Source organism: Ranitomeya variabilis, chromosome 5, assembly GCF_051348905.1.
Source record: "Ranitomeya variabilis isolate aRanVar5 chromosome 5, aRanVar5.hap1, whole genome shotgun sequence".
NCBI lineage: Eukaryota > Metazoa > Chordata > Amphibia > Anura > Dendrobatidae > Ranitomeya > Ranitomeya variabilis.
The window spans coordinates 285,382,532-285,398,146 of NC_135236.1; the positions used below are offsets into that span (position 1 = coordinate 285,382,532).

General features: G+C 45.7%; 1 protein-coding gene across 8 annotated transcripts in view; it reads left to right on the forward strand.

Moving 5' to 3' along the window:
• AHCYL2 (adenosylhomocysteinase like 2) overlaps positions 1–15,615 on the forward strand; it is a 144,983-nt gene that overhangs the window by 82,424 nt on the left and 46,944 nt on the right. For 2 of the 8 annotated variants that reach the window (XM_077264406.1, XM_077264407.1), the window contains exon 1: positions 14,086–14,281. The exons of 4 other annotated variants lie outside the window; for them this stretch is intronic. In XM_077264406.1, coding sequence (XP_077120521.1) covers positions 14,225–14,281 — 57 coding nt within the window. In that variant the 5' untranslated portion in view covers positions 14,086–14,224. Of the gene's footprint in view, positions 1–14,046; positions 14,282–15,615 lie in introns of those variants that run through there. 2 more of the 8 variants (XM_077264408.1, XM_077264409.1) reach the window with 2 other exon arrangements.

The following is a 15,615-nucleotide window of genomic DNA, read 5'->3' on the forward strand; positions in this document are numbered from 1 at the left end:
ATAAGGAAAGTCGGGTACAACAGGGGTAAAAGAGTAACAAAGGAAACTATAACATTTGCTGCGCACAACATGCTGAGCGGCAGTGTATAGGAACACTGTAGGGACATAAGAACGGTTCAGGGACAACGCAATTTAGAGTGAATCTAATAATTAGGTGTAAAGGAAGGGTAGGGTAGGTATGGGGAAAGCTGGGTGTATGAAACGCCAATATGGCCTAGCAATATATCAGGGCTATATGTGTGTTGCTAAGTGTGCCAGCCTTGTAGTGGCGGCTATGAAGGGAAAACCCATGGCCACAATAACTCACCAAAAACAATGCATGGAGGAAAGTCCATATCAGTAACCTGAAAATATGAATAAAGTACAAATAATAACGGAACATTGCAAGTAAAATAGACCCTCTCTGGCGTTCATAGCTGATGGAATAACAGTTCGGGACTGAACTCCAACAAAACGAGCAACAGAGGCCATAAACGCCAAAGAGTCATAGAAAGGAAGCTGAAAAACGGCCTTGAAATGTAAAGTGACGGAACACTAAGATGCATTCATATTAATAACCCGAACTTTCTGTCTGATTAATACTAGAGGATTCCAAGGCTGCAAATGTGAACTGTCTAGGTGTGTATCCAAGCTCCATGTAGAGCTATAGTAAACGCTGGATCTCAAGGTGGACCCGATGCGGCCTGCGGTTCAGGTCGTCTGTCCCCCGACCGTGGCAGTGACGATGATGGCAGTGAGGCGGGTGAGGGGGGATTCATAAGCTGCAACTTGGTGAGGCAGCGGCTTGCTCCTTCTGGGGAAAGGACAGTATGAACCAACTCTCCGTGGGTAAACATCAGCTTAAAGGGGAATCCCCAGCGATACTTAATGTTTTTGGAACGTAAAACTTCCAAATATGGTCTCATTGCCCGTCTTTTCGCGATAGTAGTGGGGGCCAGGTCCGGGAACAGTTCGTAGGAGTGCCCCTGAAAAATCAAAGAAGTGGAATTTCTTGCAGCTTGGAGGAGTTGATCTTTGGTTTTATAAAAATGCAGTTTTAAGATTATGTCTCTCGGGGGGCCATTGGGGTTTTTTCTGGTTAAGGCTCTGTGAATACGGTCCATCTCAAGGCGCTCAATAGAAATGCCTGGTAGGAGTTCCTGGAACAGAGCTGTAGCCGTAGATTGAAGGTCTGTGATGGATTCTGGCAGGCCTCTAATTCTAATATTGCCTCTACGAGCACGGTTCTCAAAGTCCTCGAGCTCATTATTGAGGGTAAAAATCTCCTCATGAAGCGACTCCATATCTTTTTCATGGGTGGCAAGATTGGCAAGAGTCGAGTCCATTTTATCCTCTAGATCTGAGGTACGAGATCCCAGCTCTCTAATCTCCTTTGTTAAGTCTTTAGTCAGTTTGTCGGACATTTTGGATAGTTCCGTATGTAAAATAGACTGAAGTTGAGAGAGTAGGGCATTATGATCCGGAGCTGGGGTACTCGGAGTCTTGGTGGTAAGGGCTGGGATTGTTTCGGACTCCGCTCCATCCATTATGGAGGAGTTGGAGGATTCGGACTGGGAGAGTGGTCCTGGAGACATGTTATCTTCTAAATCAGTCAGGACCTGAAATCTGTTGCTAGCGTACCTAGGGTTATTTTTGCGTAGCTTAGTCATGGGAGCGGTAGGATTAGGTAGAGAACAATGATGTTATACGATCAGCTTGAGGGAATAGAGTCAAGGGGGATGCATATTGTGCGTTGTCCCTTACTGGGAGTAGGGGGTGTTGAGATCAGGCCATTAGAGCAGCTTCAGAGAGTCCTAAAATTAGGGCACCACCGACCAGGCCTCCAGATAATAAAGCGACAATAATGTCCTGACAGCTGTCAGGTCTAGAGTTGTTGGGCCCTTGGGAGTGTTATAAGGGCAGAGGCTTACAACTGTTCAGGCCAGAGTCCGCCGCACAGGGCCTTACGGTGAGACAGTTCAACGGTCAAAGCCCCTCAAAGTCGTCCCGGAGTGGCTTAACTCCTCTCTGCTCTGTGGGTGAACCGGCTGGGGAAGGGTGCTAGTAATGCAGCCGAGCCGGACACCGGGAACGGAGGCAGGGGAGCACGCAGGTCGGCTGTGCCGTACTCACCAGAGACGGGGCGCCGGCTGACTGCCCCCAGCGGCCGCCACCGTCCTGCTCCGCGATGTAAGCCCGAGGTCCGCAGCCGCCGGTGTGTCCTCTCCACGGGACCCTGCTGTGTGTGCGGCTCCAGTTCCAGGCCAGGGGAGTACCTGACTTCAGCGTTCCGGCTGTCCGGCGCTGCGTCACCGGCCTCCGGCGCCTCACAGCCAGACACCGCGGGGACCGCTCCACCGAGGACTCCGCAGGTGCGTGTGCCCCTCACAAAGGGGTTCTTCAGACTGTGTGCGCCGCTGTGCACCCTCCGCTTCAGGCACCGCCCCTCCAGCCGGAGCGGATACAGCAGGGGGGCCGCCGCAGTGATGGAAGATGGGGAAGGCTGCCTTTTGCGCGCCTGAGCGCTGCTCTTCTCCCGACGGTCTCTCTCTCCTCACGCCGGCACCGGATCGCCTGCAAGGGCCTCGGGTCATTCCTCACCGCCGCCCTGTAGTGTGAGATCTTCTGCTTAGGGGCCTGTGAAAAGCAGGATACTGCGCGCCGCTGCAGGCTTCAGGCCCGCAAGTAGGCCTCCGATGTTCCTCGCACCTGCTCTCTCAAATATAGCCAATATGGTTAAAGAAAGTATCTGGGGCCCGTTAACGGGTGTATAGAGCCTATAAATCAGGCCGATTGTGTCCCTGGATGAACAGATCGGGCAGATTATATCAGATATCCGAGGAGCTCAGGGGGTATGCGTCCTGCTTCTTCTGCGGCTAGCCACGCCCCCCCGAGGGTTGGCTTTTTAAGGATAGGCATGATTGTGGCATGTTTGAAAGCAGAAGAGAAGGTACCTGAAGTTAGTGATAAGTTAAAGAGATGAGTTAGGGATGGGATAAGTGGGTTGGGGAGGAGATGGGATGGGATCTAGTACACAAGTAGTGAATTGTGATTTGGAGAGGAGACAATTAAGCTCCCCTTCATTGATGTTGGAGAGGGAGGCTATGGGGGAAGGGGTTGTGGTGGTTGAACAGTAAAGATTTGCCTTGTTTGGTCGATCTTAGTTTTCAAGTGTGTGGCAAAGTCCTCAGCAGAGATGAGGGAGGTCGGAGGGGGCAGTGGGGGCGAAGGAGGGAGTTAAGTTTTGAATAACTGGGGTTGTAGGATAGGGAAGATACAAGGGTTGTGAAGTAGGCCTGTTTAGCAGAGGTGAGGGCAGATTTGAAAGCGAGTGTTGCTTGTTTGAGTGCAGTGAAATCATCTTGCAAATTTTTCTTCCAACGCCTCTCTGCAACCCTGGACACTTGCTGGAGCTTTTTAGTGGTGGTATTGTGCCAGGGTTCTCTATTGATGTGTCACACTCTGCCATGAACGAAAGGGGCGACCACGTCCATAGCTGATGCGAGAGTGACATTGTAGAAAGCAGTGGCAGTGTCTGTCGTGGAGTGAGGATATGGATGCCAGTGGTAGGATAGAGTCAGAGAGTGTTTTGGTTGTCAAGGTGTGTGAGTTTTCTGCAGGGGTGCGCATGTTGCTGGACACGGGTGATGGGTGAGGAGGACAGGGATGAGAAAGTGAGTAGATGGTGGACAGAGGGAGAAGGGAAGTTGTGAAGTTAGAAAGCAGAGACTGGTGAAAACCAGGTCTAATGTGTGTCTGTGTGGGTGGCTGAGGAGGACAACTGATAAAGTCCAAAAGTAGTGAAGTAAGAGACAAAAGTTTGGAGGCTGTCGACTGAAGGGTATCAGTGGGGATGTTGAAGTCACCCATGATGATAGTGGAAATGTCAGTGGAAAGAACGTGAAGAAGCCAGGTAGAGAATTGGTCAATAAAGGCAGTGGTCGGGCCCGGAGTTCATTATATGACGGCCACTTGGAGGTTGGAGGGAGAGTAGATGCGGACAGAGTGAACTTCAAAAGAGGGGAGGGTAGAGGTGGGATTGGGTTAAAGGTGCAGTTACTGCCCACGCGGTATGTAGCACTGCCCACGCGGTATGTAGCACTGCCCACGCGGTATGTAGCACTGCCCACGCGGTATGTAGCACTGTGGGCATCATATCCCTGTTAAAAAAAAGAATTACACTGTGTTCCAAATTATTATGCACAAAGAGTTTAGGAGTGAGAAGGTTAGAATTTTTTTGTTTGTCATTTAAGCTCATTGATGGTGATGTGTGTCAGGGCTCTTTATATCACTGAAAGCAATTGCAGATACCTGTGCAAATTAGTTTGGCAGGTGTGTCCAAATAAAGGCAAGACTACTTAAGAAGGCTGTTCCACATTATTAAGCAGCCTCCATTTTTTGCCAAAATGGGAAAGAAAAAAAGGATGTGTCGGCTGCTGAGAAGCAACAAATTGTGGAGTATTTAGGTCAAGGCATGACTACAATCAACATTGCCAAGACACTTCATCGTGATCATCGCACAATCAAGAAGTATGTAGCTGATTCCCAGCACACACGTGTGCGCGCTGATAAGGAAAAATTGAGGACTCTTTCCAACAGGCAATTGCATAAGGTTAAAAGAGCAGCTGCAAAAATGCCTTGTCCTAGCAGCAGACAAGTTTTTGAAGCTGCTGGTGCCTCCAACGTCCCCAGAACAACAAGATGCAGGGTCCTTCAGAGGTTTGCAGCTGTGCGTAAGCAATCCTGTCGACCACCTCTATCCACTGCACACAAGCAGTGGGCCAAACGATACATGAAGACTGACTTCCAAACTGTTTTGTTCACCGATGAGTGCCGTGCAACGCTCGATGGTCCAGATGGATGGAGTGGAGGATGGCTGGTTGATGGACGGTTGATGGACACCCCATGAAAACACGGCTAAGGCGCCAACAAGGAGGAGGTGGAGTAATGTTTTGGGCTGGAATCATGGGGAGAGAGATTGTCGGCCCCTTTATGATCCCTGAAGGGGAAAAGATGAACTCCATAATCTATGTGGAGTTTCTAAAACAACACTTCCTGTCATGGTTCAAGAGGAAGAACCGTGCTTTCCGCAGCAAGATCATTTTCATGCATGATAATGCACCGTCTCATGCTGCAAAAAACACATCTGCAACTCTGGCTGCTATGGGCATAAAAGAGGACAAACTTATGGTGTGGCCACCATCTTCCGCTGACCTCAACCCCATTGAGAACCTCTAGAGCATCATCAAAAGGAGTGTCTATGATGGCGGGAGGCAGTTCACATCTAAGTAACAGCTCTGGGAGGGTATTCTGTCCACATGCAAAACAATTGAAGCAGAAACCATCCAAAAACTGACAAATTCAATGGACAAGAGAGATCAGAAGCTTCTTTCGAACAAGGGGTCCTATGTGCAAATGTGACATTACCTAGAATAAAGTTTTCACTTGAAAACTGTTTGATTTCATTTTGTAATAAGCTGATAATACTTATAACTTCACAATTGACCATTTTTTTTGTTCAAAATAAAAAAAAAAGGTTGAAAACTCTGCTGTGCATAATAATTTGGAACATGCATTTTGAGTGTTTATTTTTTTTAAAAAGATACTGTTTTCATAGGCAGTTTGTTCCAAAACAGTGCAATTTATACTAGAATAGTAGATGACTGGAAAATAACAATGACTGCAATTCAGATAGGTAATTTAGGGAAAATATGAGGAAATATTATTTGCATAATAATTTGGAACACAGTGTAAAATAAAAAAGTTATATACTCACCTTCCGTTGGCCCCTGGATCCAGGCGAAGCGGTTACCGACGCTCCTCGCGCGCTCCGGTCCCAAGAGTGCATTGTGGTCTCGCGAGATGACGTAGCGGTCTCGCCAGACCGCAACGTCATCTCGCGAGACCGCAATGCATGGGGCGGTCACAGGAGCGTCGCGAGGAGCGGGAAAGGCCGATGGATGGTGAGTATATAACGATTTTTTATTTTTTTAATTTTTAACATTAGATCTTTTTACTATTGATGCCGCATAGGCAGCATCAATAGTAAAAAGTTGGTCACACAGGGTTAATAGCAGCGGTAACGGAGTGCGTTACACCGCGGCATAACGCAGTCCGTTACCGCTGCCATTAACCCTGTGAGCGCTCATTGGAGGGGATTATGGAGCAGCACTGACTGCGGGGAGTAAGGAGCAGCCATTTTGCCGCCGGACTGTGCCCGTCGCTGATTGGTCGCGGCAAAACAGCCACGACCAATCAGCGACTTGGGATTTCCGTGACAGACCAAAAGACAGACAGAAGGACAGACAGAAAAACGGAAGTAACCCTTTGACAATTACGGTATATAGTAGATGATTAAACCAGGTGTGGGCGGCCAGGAGGGAAGAGCCACAGATCAGGGGATCACAGCAGGGGGTAAATAGGACACAAGAGCTAATGTGGGCAGTATTACTTGCTAGACAGCAGGGAAGACAGACCGGCCAGAATAGACAGATATACAGGTGTGAATTAAGGTATCAAAGGATTACAGGAAATTACAACTAGGAAAACATAATGGCAAAGTCTGATACACAGGTGTGAATTCACGACAGACAGATTGATGAGAAACAGGGATCAATGAATATGACAGATATTGGAATCTGCAGACATATTTATCAGACAGGAGTCGTTATATATAGATAGATATACCATAGCTTTTTTTAGAGGAAAAAAAGTAATTTTTATTAATAAATCTTGCTTGCTATAGTTTCTATGAATTCCCTGTTTTATCCTCTGCTGCTTTGTATAACACTGCCTGCAACAGTGATTGACCACTTTCTGCTGATCAGGTGGGGGAGATACCGGGAAACACCACTCCTCACTATCGAGAACTATGTTGCTGCAGGTTTTCACGTCCTCTAGTGATCTGCTGCTGATGATGCAGTATTTTATCAGAACTACAACAAGTCGTTTTGAAAGTGACACATCGCTGGTAAATCAGGGTTTCTGCCTCTACATTATTCTACCTTCAGAAGCATCAAATACCTCGTTACGTTGGATCTCCTGAAGGCCACCTGCTATACATGATGTAAGACTATCGTCTTGCTGCTCCCAGCAGTCAGCTGGTGTGTTCTTGGCCTGTGACGTGCTTTAAATCTGCGGCGGTGGCATCCTGCCCAATATGAAATGGGTTGTGATGTAAGGACAAGGTACTATGGGATTTGGAGTTCTCAGGGCTATTGTTTGCCAATAGTGATTCCTCCAATCATGAAGCTGCACTTTTCGAACAGTCTAATTTTGCATGGGAGTAAATATAAGTATTGCGATGTGGGCTAGATTAGAGGGTTTGGGGAATAGCATACATAATTCAGCCATAACATTACACCCTGATCTGCTTACCATCCCCCTTGTGCTTCTAAAGCAGCTGACTTGTTAATGCCTGGACTCCACATGATTTCTAATGGGTGTCCTGTGGTATTTGTCATCAGTCCTGTGGTAGGGCCTCCATGGATTACATTTATTTTTTCAGCACACCAGTTCAGATTACGATCTGGAGAATTTAAAGGCTAAATCAAAGTCCTAGAAAGGTGTCATCAGGCCAAAATGTTCCTGTCTTTCTTCTATTCTATTTGTACATTGTCTATTTTCTTGTCTTGCATTGACTCTAAAGGTACCTTCACACTAAGCGACTTTACAACGATAACGATAGCGATCCGTGACGTTGCAGCGTCCTGGATAGCGATATCGTTGTGTTTGACACGCAGCAGCGATCTGGATCCTGCTGTGATATCGCTGGTCGTTGCTGAAAGTTCAGAACTTTATTTCGTCGTCAGATCGGCGTGTATCGTTGTGTTTGACAGCAAAAGCAACGATGCCAGCGATGTTTTACAATGGTAACCAGGGTAAATATCGGGTTACTAAGCGCAGGGCCACGCTTAGTAACCCGATATTTACCCTGGTTACCATTGTAAAAGTAAAAAAAACCACAGTACATACTCACCCTCTGATGTCTGTCACGTCCCCCGGCGTCCGCGCTGCTGCTCAGAGCTTCCTGCACTGAATGTGTCAGTCCCGGCCAGAAAGCAAAGCACAGCGGTGACGTCACCGCTCTGCTGTTAGGGCCGGCGCTCACACAGTGCAGGGAAGCGGACGCCGGGGGACGCGAATGTAAGTATGTAGTGTTTGTTTTTGTACATTTACACTGGTAACCAGGGTAAACATCGGGTTACTAAGCGCGGCCCTGCGCTTAGCAACCCGATGTTTACCCTGGTTACCCGGGGACCTCGGCATCGTTGGTCGCTGGAGAGCTGTCTGTGTGACAGCTCTCCAGCGACGCTGCAGCGATCGGCATCGTTGTCGATATCGCTGCAGCGTCGTTTAGTGTGAAGGTACCTTAAGTCTGTTCACATGTCCAGTAATCTTCAGTTAGAACAGATCTAGCAGCAGTCCTTTGACAAACTTGTGCAGACAACTATTTTGTCCGCCTGAAGAAAAAAACTGATTTCAGCTGGGTTTTTTTTTTTAAACTTTGAAATCTATGGAAAATGGATCCGTTAAATAGCCGTCCAGTTTTTCTCCTATTTGAAAAGGATCCCTTTTTGTGCTTACTAGATCAGTTTCCAATAATGATTACTAGAAAGTTCACATGTCCAGTAGTACAGTTGTGGACAAAAGTATTGACACCCCTGCAATTCTGTCAGATAATACTCAGTTTCTTCCTGAAAATGATTGCAAACACAAATTCTTTGGTATTATTATCTTTATTTAATTTGTCTTAAATGAAAAAACACAAAAGAGAATGAAACAAAAAGCAAAACATTGATCATTTCACACAAAACTCCAAAAATGGGCCAGACAAAAGTATTGGCACCCTCAGCCTAATACTTGGTTGCACAACCTTTAGCCAAAATAACTGCGACCAACCGCTTCCGGTAACCATCAATGAGTTTCTTACAATGCTCTGCTGGAATTTTAGACCATTCTTCTTTGGCAAACTGCTCCAGGTCCCTGATATTTGAAGGGTGCCTTCTCCAAACTGCCATTTTTAGATCTCTCCACAGGTGTTCTATGGGATTCAGGTCTGGACTCATTGCTGGCCACCTTGGAAGTCTCCAGTGCTTTCTCTCAAACCATTTTCTAGTGCTTTTTGAAGTGTGTTTTGGGTCATTGTCCTGCTGGAAGACCCATGACCTCTGAGGGAGACCCAGCTTTCTCACACTGGGCCCTACATTATGCTGCAAAATTTGTTGGTAGTCTTCAGACTTCATAATGCCATGCACACGGTCAAGCAGTCCAGTGCCAGAGGCAGCAAAGCAACCCCAAAACATCAGGGAACCCCCGCCATGTTTGACTGTAGGGACCGTGTTCTTTTCTTTCTTTGAATGCCTCTTTTTTTCTCCTGTAAACTCTGTCAATGCCTTTGCCTAAAAAGCTCTACTTTTGTCTCATCTGACCAGAGAACATTCTTCCAAAACGTTTTAGGCTTTTTCAGGTAAGTCTTGGCAAACTCCAGCCTGGCTTTTTTATGTCTCGGGGTAAGAAGTGGGGTCTTCCTGGGTCTCCTACCATACAGTCCCTTTTCATTCAGACGCGGATAGTACGGGTTGACACTGTTGTACCCTCGAACTGCAGGGCAGCTTGAACTTGTTTGGATGTTAGTCGAGGTTCTTTATCCAACATCCGCACAATCTTGCGTTGAAATCTCTTGTTAATTTTTCTTTTCCGTCCACATCTAGGGAGGTTAGCCACAGTGCCATGGGCTTTAAACTTCATGATGACACTGCGCACAGTAGACACAGGAACATTCAGGTCTTTGGAGATGGACTTGTAGCCTTGAAGCTCATGCTTCCTCACAATTTGGTTTCTCAAGTCCTCAGACAGTTCTTTGGTCTTCTTTCTTTTCTCCATGCTCAATGTGGTACACACAAGGACACAGGACAGAGGTTGAGTCAACTTTAATCCATGTTAACTGGCTGCAAGTGTGATTTAGTTATTGCCAACACCTGTTAGGTGCCACAGGTAAAGGTACCTTCACACGAAGCGACGCTGCAGCGATAGCGACAACGATGCCGATCGCTGCAGCGTCGCTGTTTGATCGCTGGGGAGCTGTCACACAGACCGCTCTCCAGCGACCAACGATGCCGAGGTCCCCGGGCAACCAGGGTAAACATCGGGTTGCTAAGCGCAGGGCCGTGCTTAGTAACCCGATGTTTACCCTGGTTACCAGCGTAAAAGTAAAAAAAACAAACAGTACATACTCACCTGCGCGTCCCCCAGCGTCTGCTTCCTGACACTGACTGAGCTCCGGCCCTAACAGCACAGTGGTGACGTCACCGCTGTGCTTTCACTTTCACTTTAGGGCCGGCGCTCAGTAAGTGTCAGGAAGCAGACGCTGGGGGACGCGCAGGTGAGTATGTACTGTTTTTTTTTTTTACTTTTACGCTGGTAACCAGGGTAAACATCGGGTTACTAAGCGCGGCCCTGCGCTTGGTAGCCCGATGTTTACCCTGGTTACCAGTGTAAAACATCGCTGGTATCGTTGCTTTTGCTTTCAAACACAACGATACACGGCGATCGGACGACCAAATAAAGTTCTGGACTTTATTCAGCAACGACCAGCGATATCACAGCAGGATCCTGATCGCTGCTGCGTGTCAAACTAAACGATATCGCTAGCCAGGACGCTGCAACTTCACGGATCGCTAGCGATATCGTTACAAAGTCGTTTCGTGTGAAGGTACCTTAAGTTACAGGTGCTGTTAATTACTCAAATTAGAGAGGCATCACATGATTTTTCGAACACTACCAATACTTTTGTCCACCCTCTTTTTTATGTTTGGTGTGGAATTATATCTAATTTGGCTTTAGGACAATTCTTTTGTGTTTTTTTCATTTAAGACAAATTAAATGAAGATAATACCAAAGAATTTGTTTGCAATCATTTTCAGGAAGAAACTGAGTATTATCTGACAGAATTGCAGGGGTGTCAATACTTTTGGCCACAACTGTATATGTTAAATGTTTGTCTCCACCACCAGTAAGCAAAAAAACCCAGATCCTTTTAAAATGGGAGAAAACCAGATGGCTATTTAACAGATCCGTTTTCCATAGACTTCAGTGTTAAAAAAAAAAAAAAAAAAAAAAAAAAAAAAAAGTGGATGCCAGTTAAAATCCTTTTTTTTTTTTTTTTTTTTTCCAGGCGGACAAAAGTTGTCTGCTCAACTTTTTTGTCAAAGGATTCCTGCTGGATCTGTTTCTGAAGGATGATTACTGAACATGTAAACTTGGCCTAAGGCTACTTTCACACATCAGTTTTTTGCCGTCAGGCACAATCCAGCGAATTTTGAAAAAAAAAAAAAAGAGAGAAAAACTGATCCGGCAAAAGTTGGCGCCAGATCCGTTTTTTCTCATACACTTGTATTTGCACCGGATTGCAACTGATGGCCTCACATTTCATCAGTTTTTTTGCCAGATACGTTAAATTCAATTTCCGGCGGCTGGAGAAAACGTACATAGGAACTTTTTTATTTCTGTCCGTCGTAAAAACAGACATCGACGGATCCGGCGAAAAACTCTCACACTCGCTCTCTCTCTCCGGATCACCTAGTCGGAGCTGGCGATAAAATGGATCCGTCATATTAGTTTTTCACTATTTGCCACGGATTCGTTTTTTCAAAATTCGCCAGATTCCACCTGACGGCAAAAACCTGATGTGTGTAAGTAGCCTTAGGGTATGTGTCCACGTTCAGGATTGCTTCAGGATTTGGTCAGAATTTTATGCAGGTAAAATCCTGACCAAATCTGCATCTGAGGTCACTGGCAGGTCACCTGCGTTGTCCTTGAGTTTTTTTCTGCAATGTAAGGACATGCTGCGTTCTTAAAAGACGCGCCGCATGTGAGTTTTCTCGGGTGTGCCGCATGCGTCTTTTACTGCATAGTGGAGACAGGATTTCATGAAATCCCCTCCACTATGCTGTAACATCTGGACGCTGCGTTTTTTTATGCATGCTGCTCAACCCTTCGTCAAAAACTCAGCGTTTCCTGAACGTGGACACATACCCTAAGGGGTCTCTTGCACTAAACTGCTGCCTATCAGCAACTCATTTACTGATCATCAACTGTGTATTCAGGCTGTTAAACGACTGACGGGCCACTCAGTGCACATATGCAGCATTGTTCACATTAATGCGAGTCCTGTTTACACAGAACAATGTGCTGCCGAGAACGATGATCTTTTGTGCAGCACAAAACATAATTTAACCTGACAAACAATCATGTTGGCAGCCTGTTTACATTGAAAGATTGTGAACGAGCATTCCTAGGAACCCTTGTTCATGATGATTTTTTTAAATGTAAGTGCACTACACCCTTACTAGCAGTGTTCCTTATAATATATGTGCAACCTCCTGTGCATGAGAATATCCTTCTGCATTACAAGTGCTGTACTTCGATTGAGAGCCAATATGTGTGGATTTATCCTGTAGCGCGATACACTGGATGTCTTCAGGGACAGAATTCCCTTCATTTTTTGCAGCGTGGAATGGGCATTATCCTGCTGAACGGGCCTAAGCCAGTAAGCAATATAGTGGCCATGAAGGAGTATATTTGGTCTGTACAATTTTTAGGTCTTTCTATAGGAAGTCCTCCCGTGCACCACAAGTAGAGCGCTGTGCGGACTTGACCTTCCACCGAGCTGAAGAAGCATTGTCCAAAGGTAGAAAAACAGCGTTGTGATGTGTGTCTTGTCTCATATGACTGAGATATCACTACATTGTTTCTGTTAATGTGATGGAATACATAAGATTATGGCCCGTATTCATCAAGACCTGCGATTTTTCACTTGTTGAGGGGGCATGTTGGAGTCATACTTCCGATTCATAAACAGGCACAAGTGTCCTGCTCCTCACCATAGATCTTACTCCAGTAAGGGTCTGGTGTAAGGAACACTAGTCATGAATTAGACAAGCTGTGGCATTCACCCATTTTGGCCGGTCTGGAGAGACTGGCCTTGAACCCCAAAAATCAAATTTCTGAAGAACTCTTGAGTTGAGATGACATCTTCCATATCCAAAAGCAGAAGAGATGGTGATTGTGGAGACATAGGAGGCGCCAAGCAGAGTCCTGAGACGCCCATCGGACTGCTCATGCCGGTTAGCATAGGGTGCAGGACAATTCTAACGCGATTAAAAAATCAGTACAAGGAGGAATACAATTCTTATATAGGGAAAACCTGATGACCGGTTCCCTCAGTAACACATCAATGCAAGGAGGCACAGGTACCAGATTACCCGGAGCATCACTCTGCTTGTCTGCCTTACCCTATAGTGCATCCTGGTGCCATTTCCCAGGTTAGACACGCCATCATTCCCAGTGTTCTCATGATGGTAAATGATTCATCTGATCTGGATCCTCTAGAATGTTATAGCCAGCATTAAAGGGTTTATCCAGAACTATTTTTTATTTTATTTTTTAATAAATTGTAGGCCTAAAAACAGGCAGGTAGTTGCTAACTACCTTCCTATTCTACCCTTTGTCGGCTCAGCGCACCCTGACCACGGCTACCAACAATTCAGCTGGACCACTTGTGACCATTGCATACTGGGAACCCTCACAAGACTTGTTATTTTGGAGATTCTCTGAACTAGTCTTCCATCCATCCCAAGTTTGCCCGTATTGCTCCGATTCTTTCTTCCTCCAAAGACTGTGGCGCACCGCCTAATATAGTTCACACTTTGATTGGTGTCACTAGATATACATTTTATTCATCTGTCAGTGATTTTAAGACTTTTTTGTTATTTTAACAAATATTTCAACATTTCTGACCCCTTTCTGTAACGCTGCATTGTTTTCCTTCTTCCATTCTTCTCTAGTGTATATCTGTAGCAATTAGTCGTGCACCTAGAATTACCCATGGAGTACAGGGGTGTAAATTCCTCCTTGACTTTGATTGAATTTATTGACATTAGTAGCCGGGAATTGAATGAGTCATTGTTTTAGAGTATTGACATTACAAAGGGCAGATCCTACCAATGGTGTAAGGGGAAATGTCAGATAGTGTGCGATGTGAGGAGGGGCTGCCTGATTCCCCATGTCACACAGCGTCCTATAACAGTGCTGCCTGAGCGAGGAGCCAGATCCCGGAGAATAGTGGCATTCTTGTGTGCCCCGAGCAGGAGGCTGGTCCTACATAAGCTCCTGGAGTGACAGGCACTGGCTTTGGCAGCCAAGTACACGGCTCTTCTCAAACTATTACTGAGCAGGTGAAGCCATGGAGAGGACGGAGAGCACCACTGACACCACTGCCTTTAATATGCCCGACTGGATTGTAAGTATACAAGCCGTGCCAAAACCTACACAATGACTGAATAGTACAAAGAACAGCTGTCTGTGTCCCAAGGAGGGTCTAGTAAAAAAAAAAAGAAAAGTGAACTGTTTAATGTAAGGATTTAACTTTGAGTTTCTTTTATTTTACTAAAGTTCACATTGTGGAATCTCTAGAAATGTTTCTAGGAAGGTCCTGGTGCCCAATGCTGCAGGTAGCTTTTCTTTTAAGCTTTGCAGGACCTTGCGGCACATCATTGTGGCTTCTCCTATAGTCTCAAGATGCCCACACATTGAAGCAACTTCTGGCAGGATGGTGACTTTTGTATGGTGGGTGGCAGGGTGGTCTCCCGACTTTCCTATAGAGTGAAAGTGGGATTGGATATGTTGAATTTTCATATCTGATTCTTTTTTTCTCTGGGAGAATAAACCAACCCCAATGGAGTGTGGCCGAGGTTTACTCCCTGATGACAATCTGCTGCTCTCTTGGAGGGAGAGTACTTATGCCTTGGGGTGTAGAGAGAATAGCTGTCCCTGAGTGTTGGCCAGACGGCAGATTAACACCTTTGTATCTGCCTGGAAATTTCCTTTGGTGTCATGAAGGAATTGTACTCTTGCTTAATCTTAATTATGATAATGTTCTCACAATGTACTTTGAAAGGAAACGGAGTCTGCTTAACCTTGAGTTGGTGACTTCCCCAGTGGTTTATACTGATGAAAGTTTATTTCATAGCCTGTGTTACTTGTTGTCAGGAAGCTTGGGAGCGCAGCAGAGCGTCCCTTGTAAACAGCTTGGCAGAACGAAGGGTCTGTTACAAGAACTGACCGACTGCTGATCAGCAAATACTTACCAATCTGTGGTGTACACAGGCAGATATGCACCATCCGTAATAATCGCTCAGTTGTAGGATGGTGTGCTGCTGAGATTTGATTTTTAAGCTAGCGTAGAAATCATTTCACCCAACAATCAAGCGTTTTACTCGTTCATCCGGTGATCAGCAGCCTGATAACGCTGCCGGAATATAACCATACGTGTGTTTCTAGAAACGTTCGTTCATGATCTGTGTAAATGCACAATCTGTTTTTGCTATGTTGATTTAATGAACCATTTAATGCTGCATTTCATTCTGTTTCCCCCAGTGGTAGACAAGCCTCCAGTCTCTTTTTTAAAACTTGCTATGGTTTTTATTGAAAATTGTTTTTTGTTTTTTTTCATGCATGTAACAAAGTCAAGCAGAGGTCGTTGCCATTGTTTTATACAGTTAGTGGAATAGACATCAATAAAACCCTTCCTTTTATAAGGAGTCTTTCTGCCAGCAGTTACAGGTATATACCCAA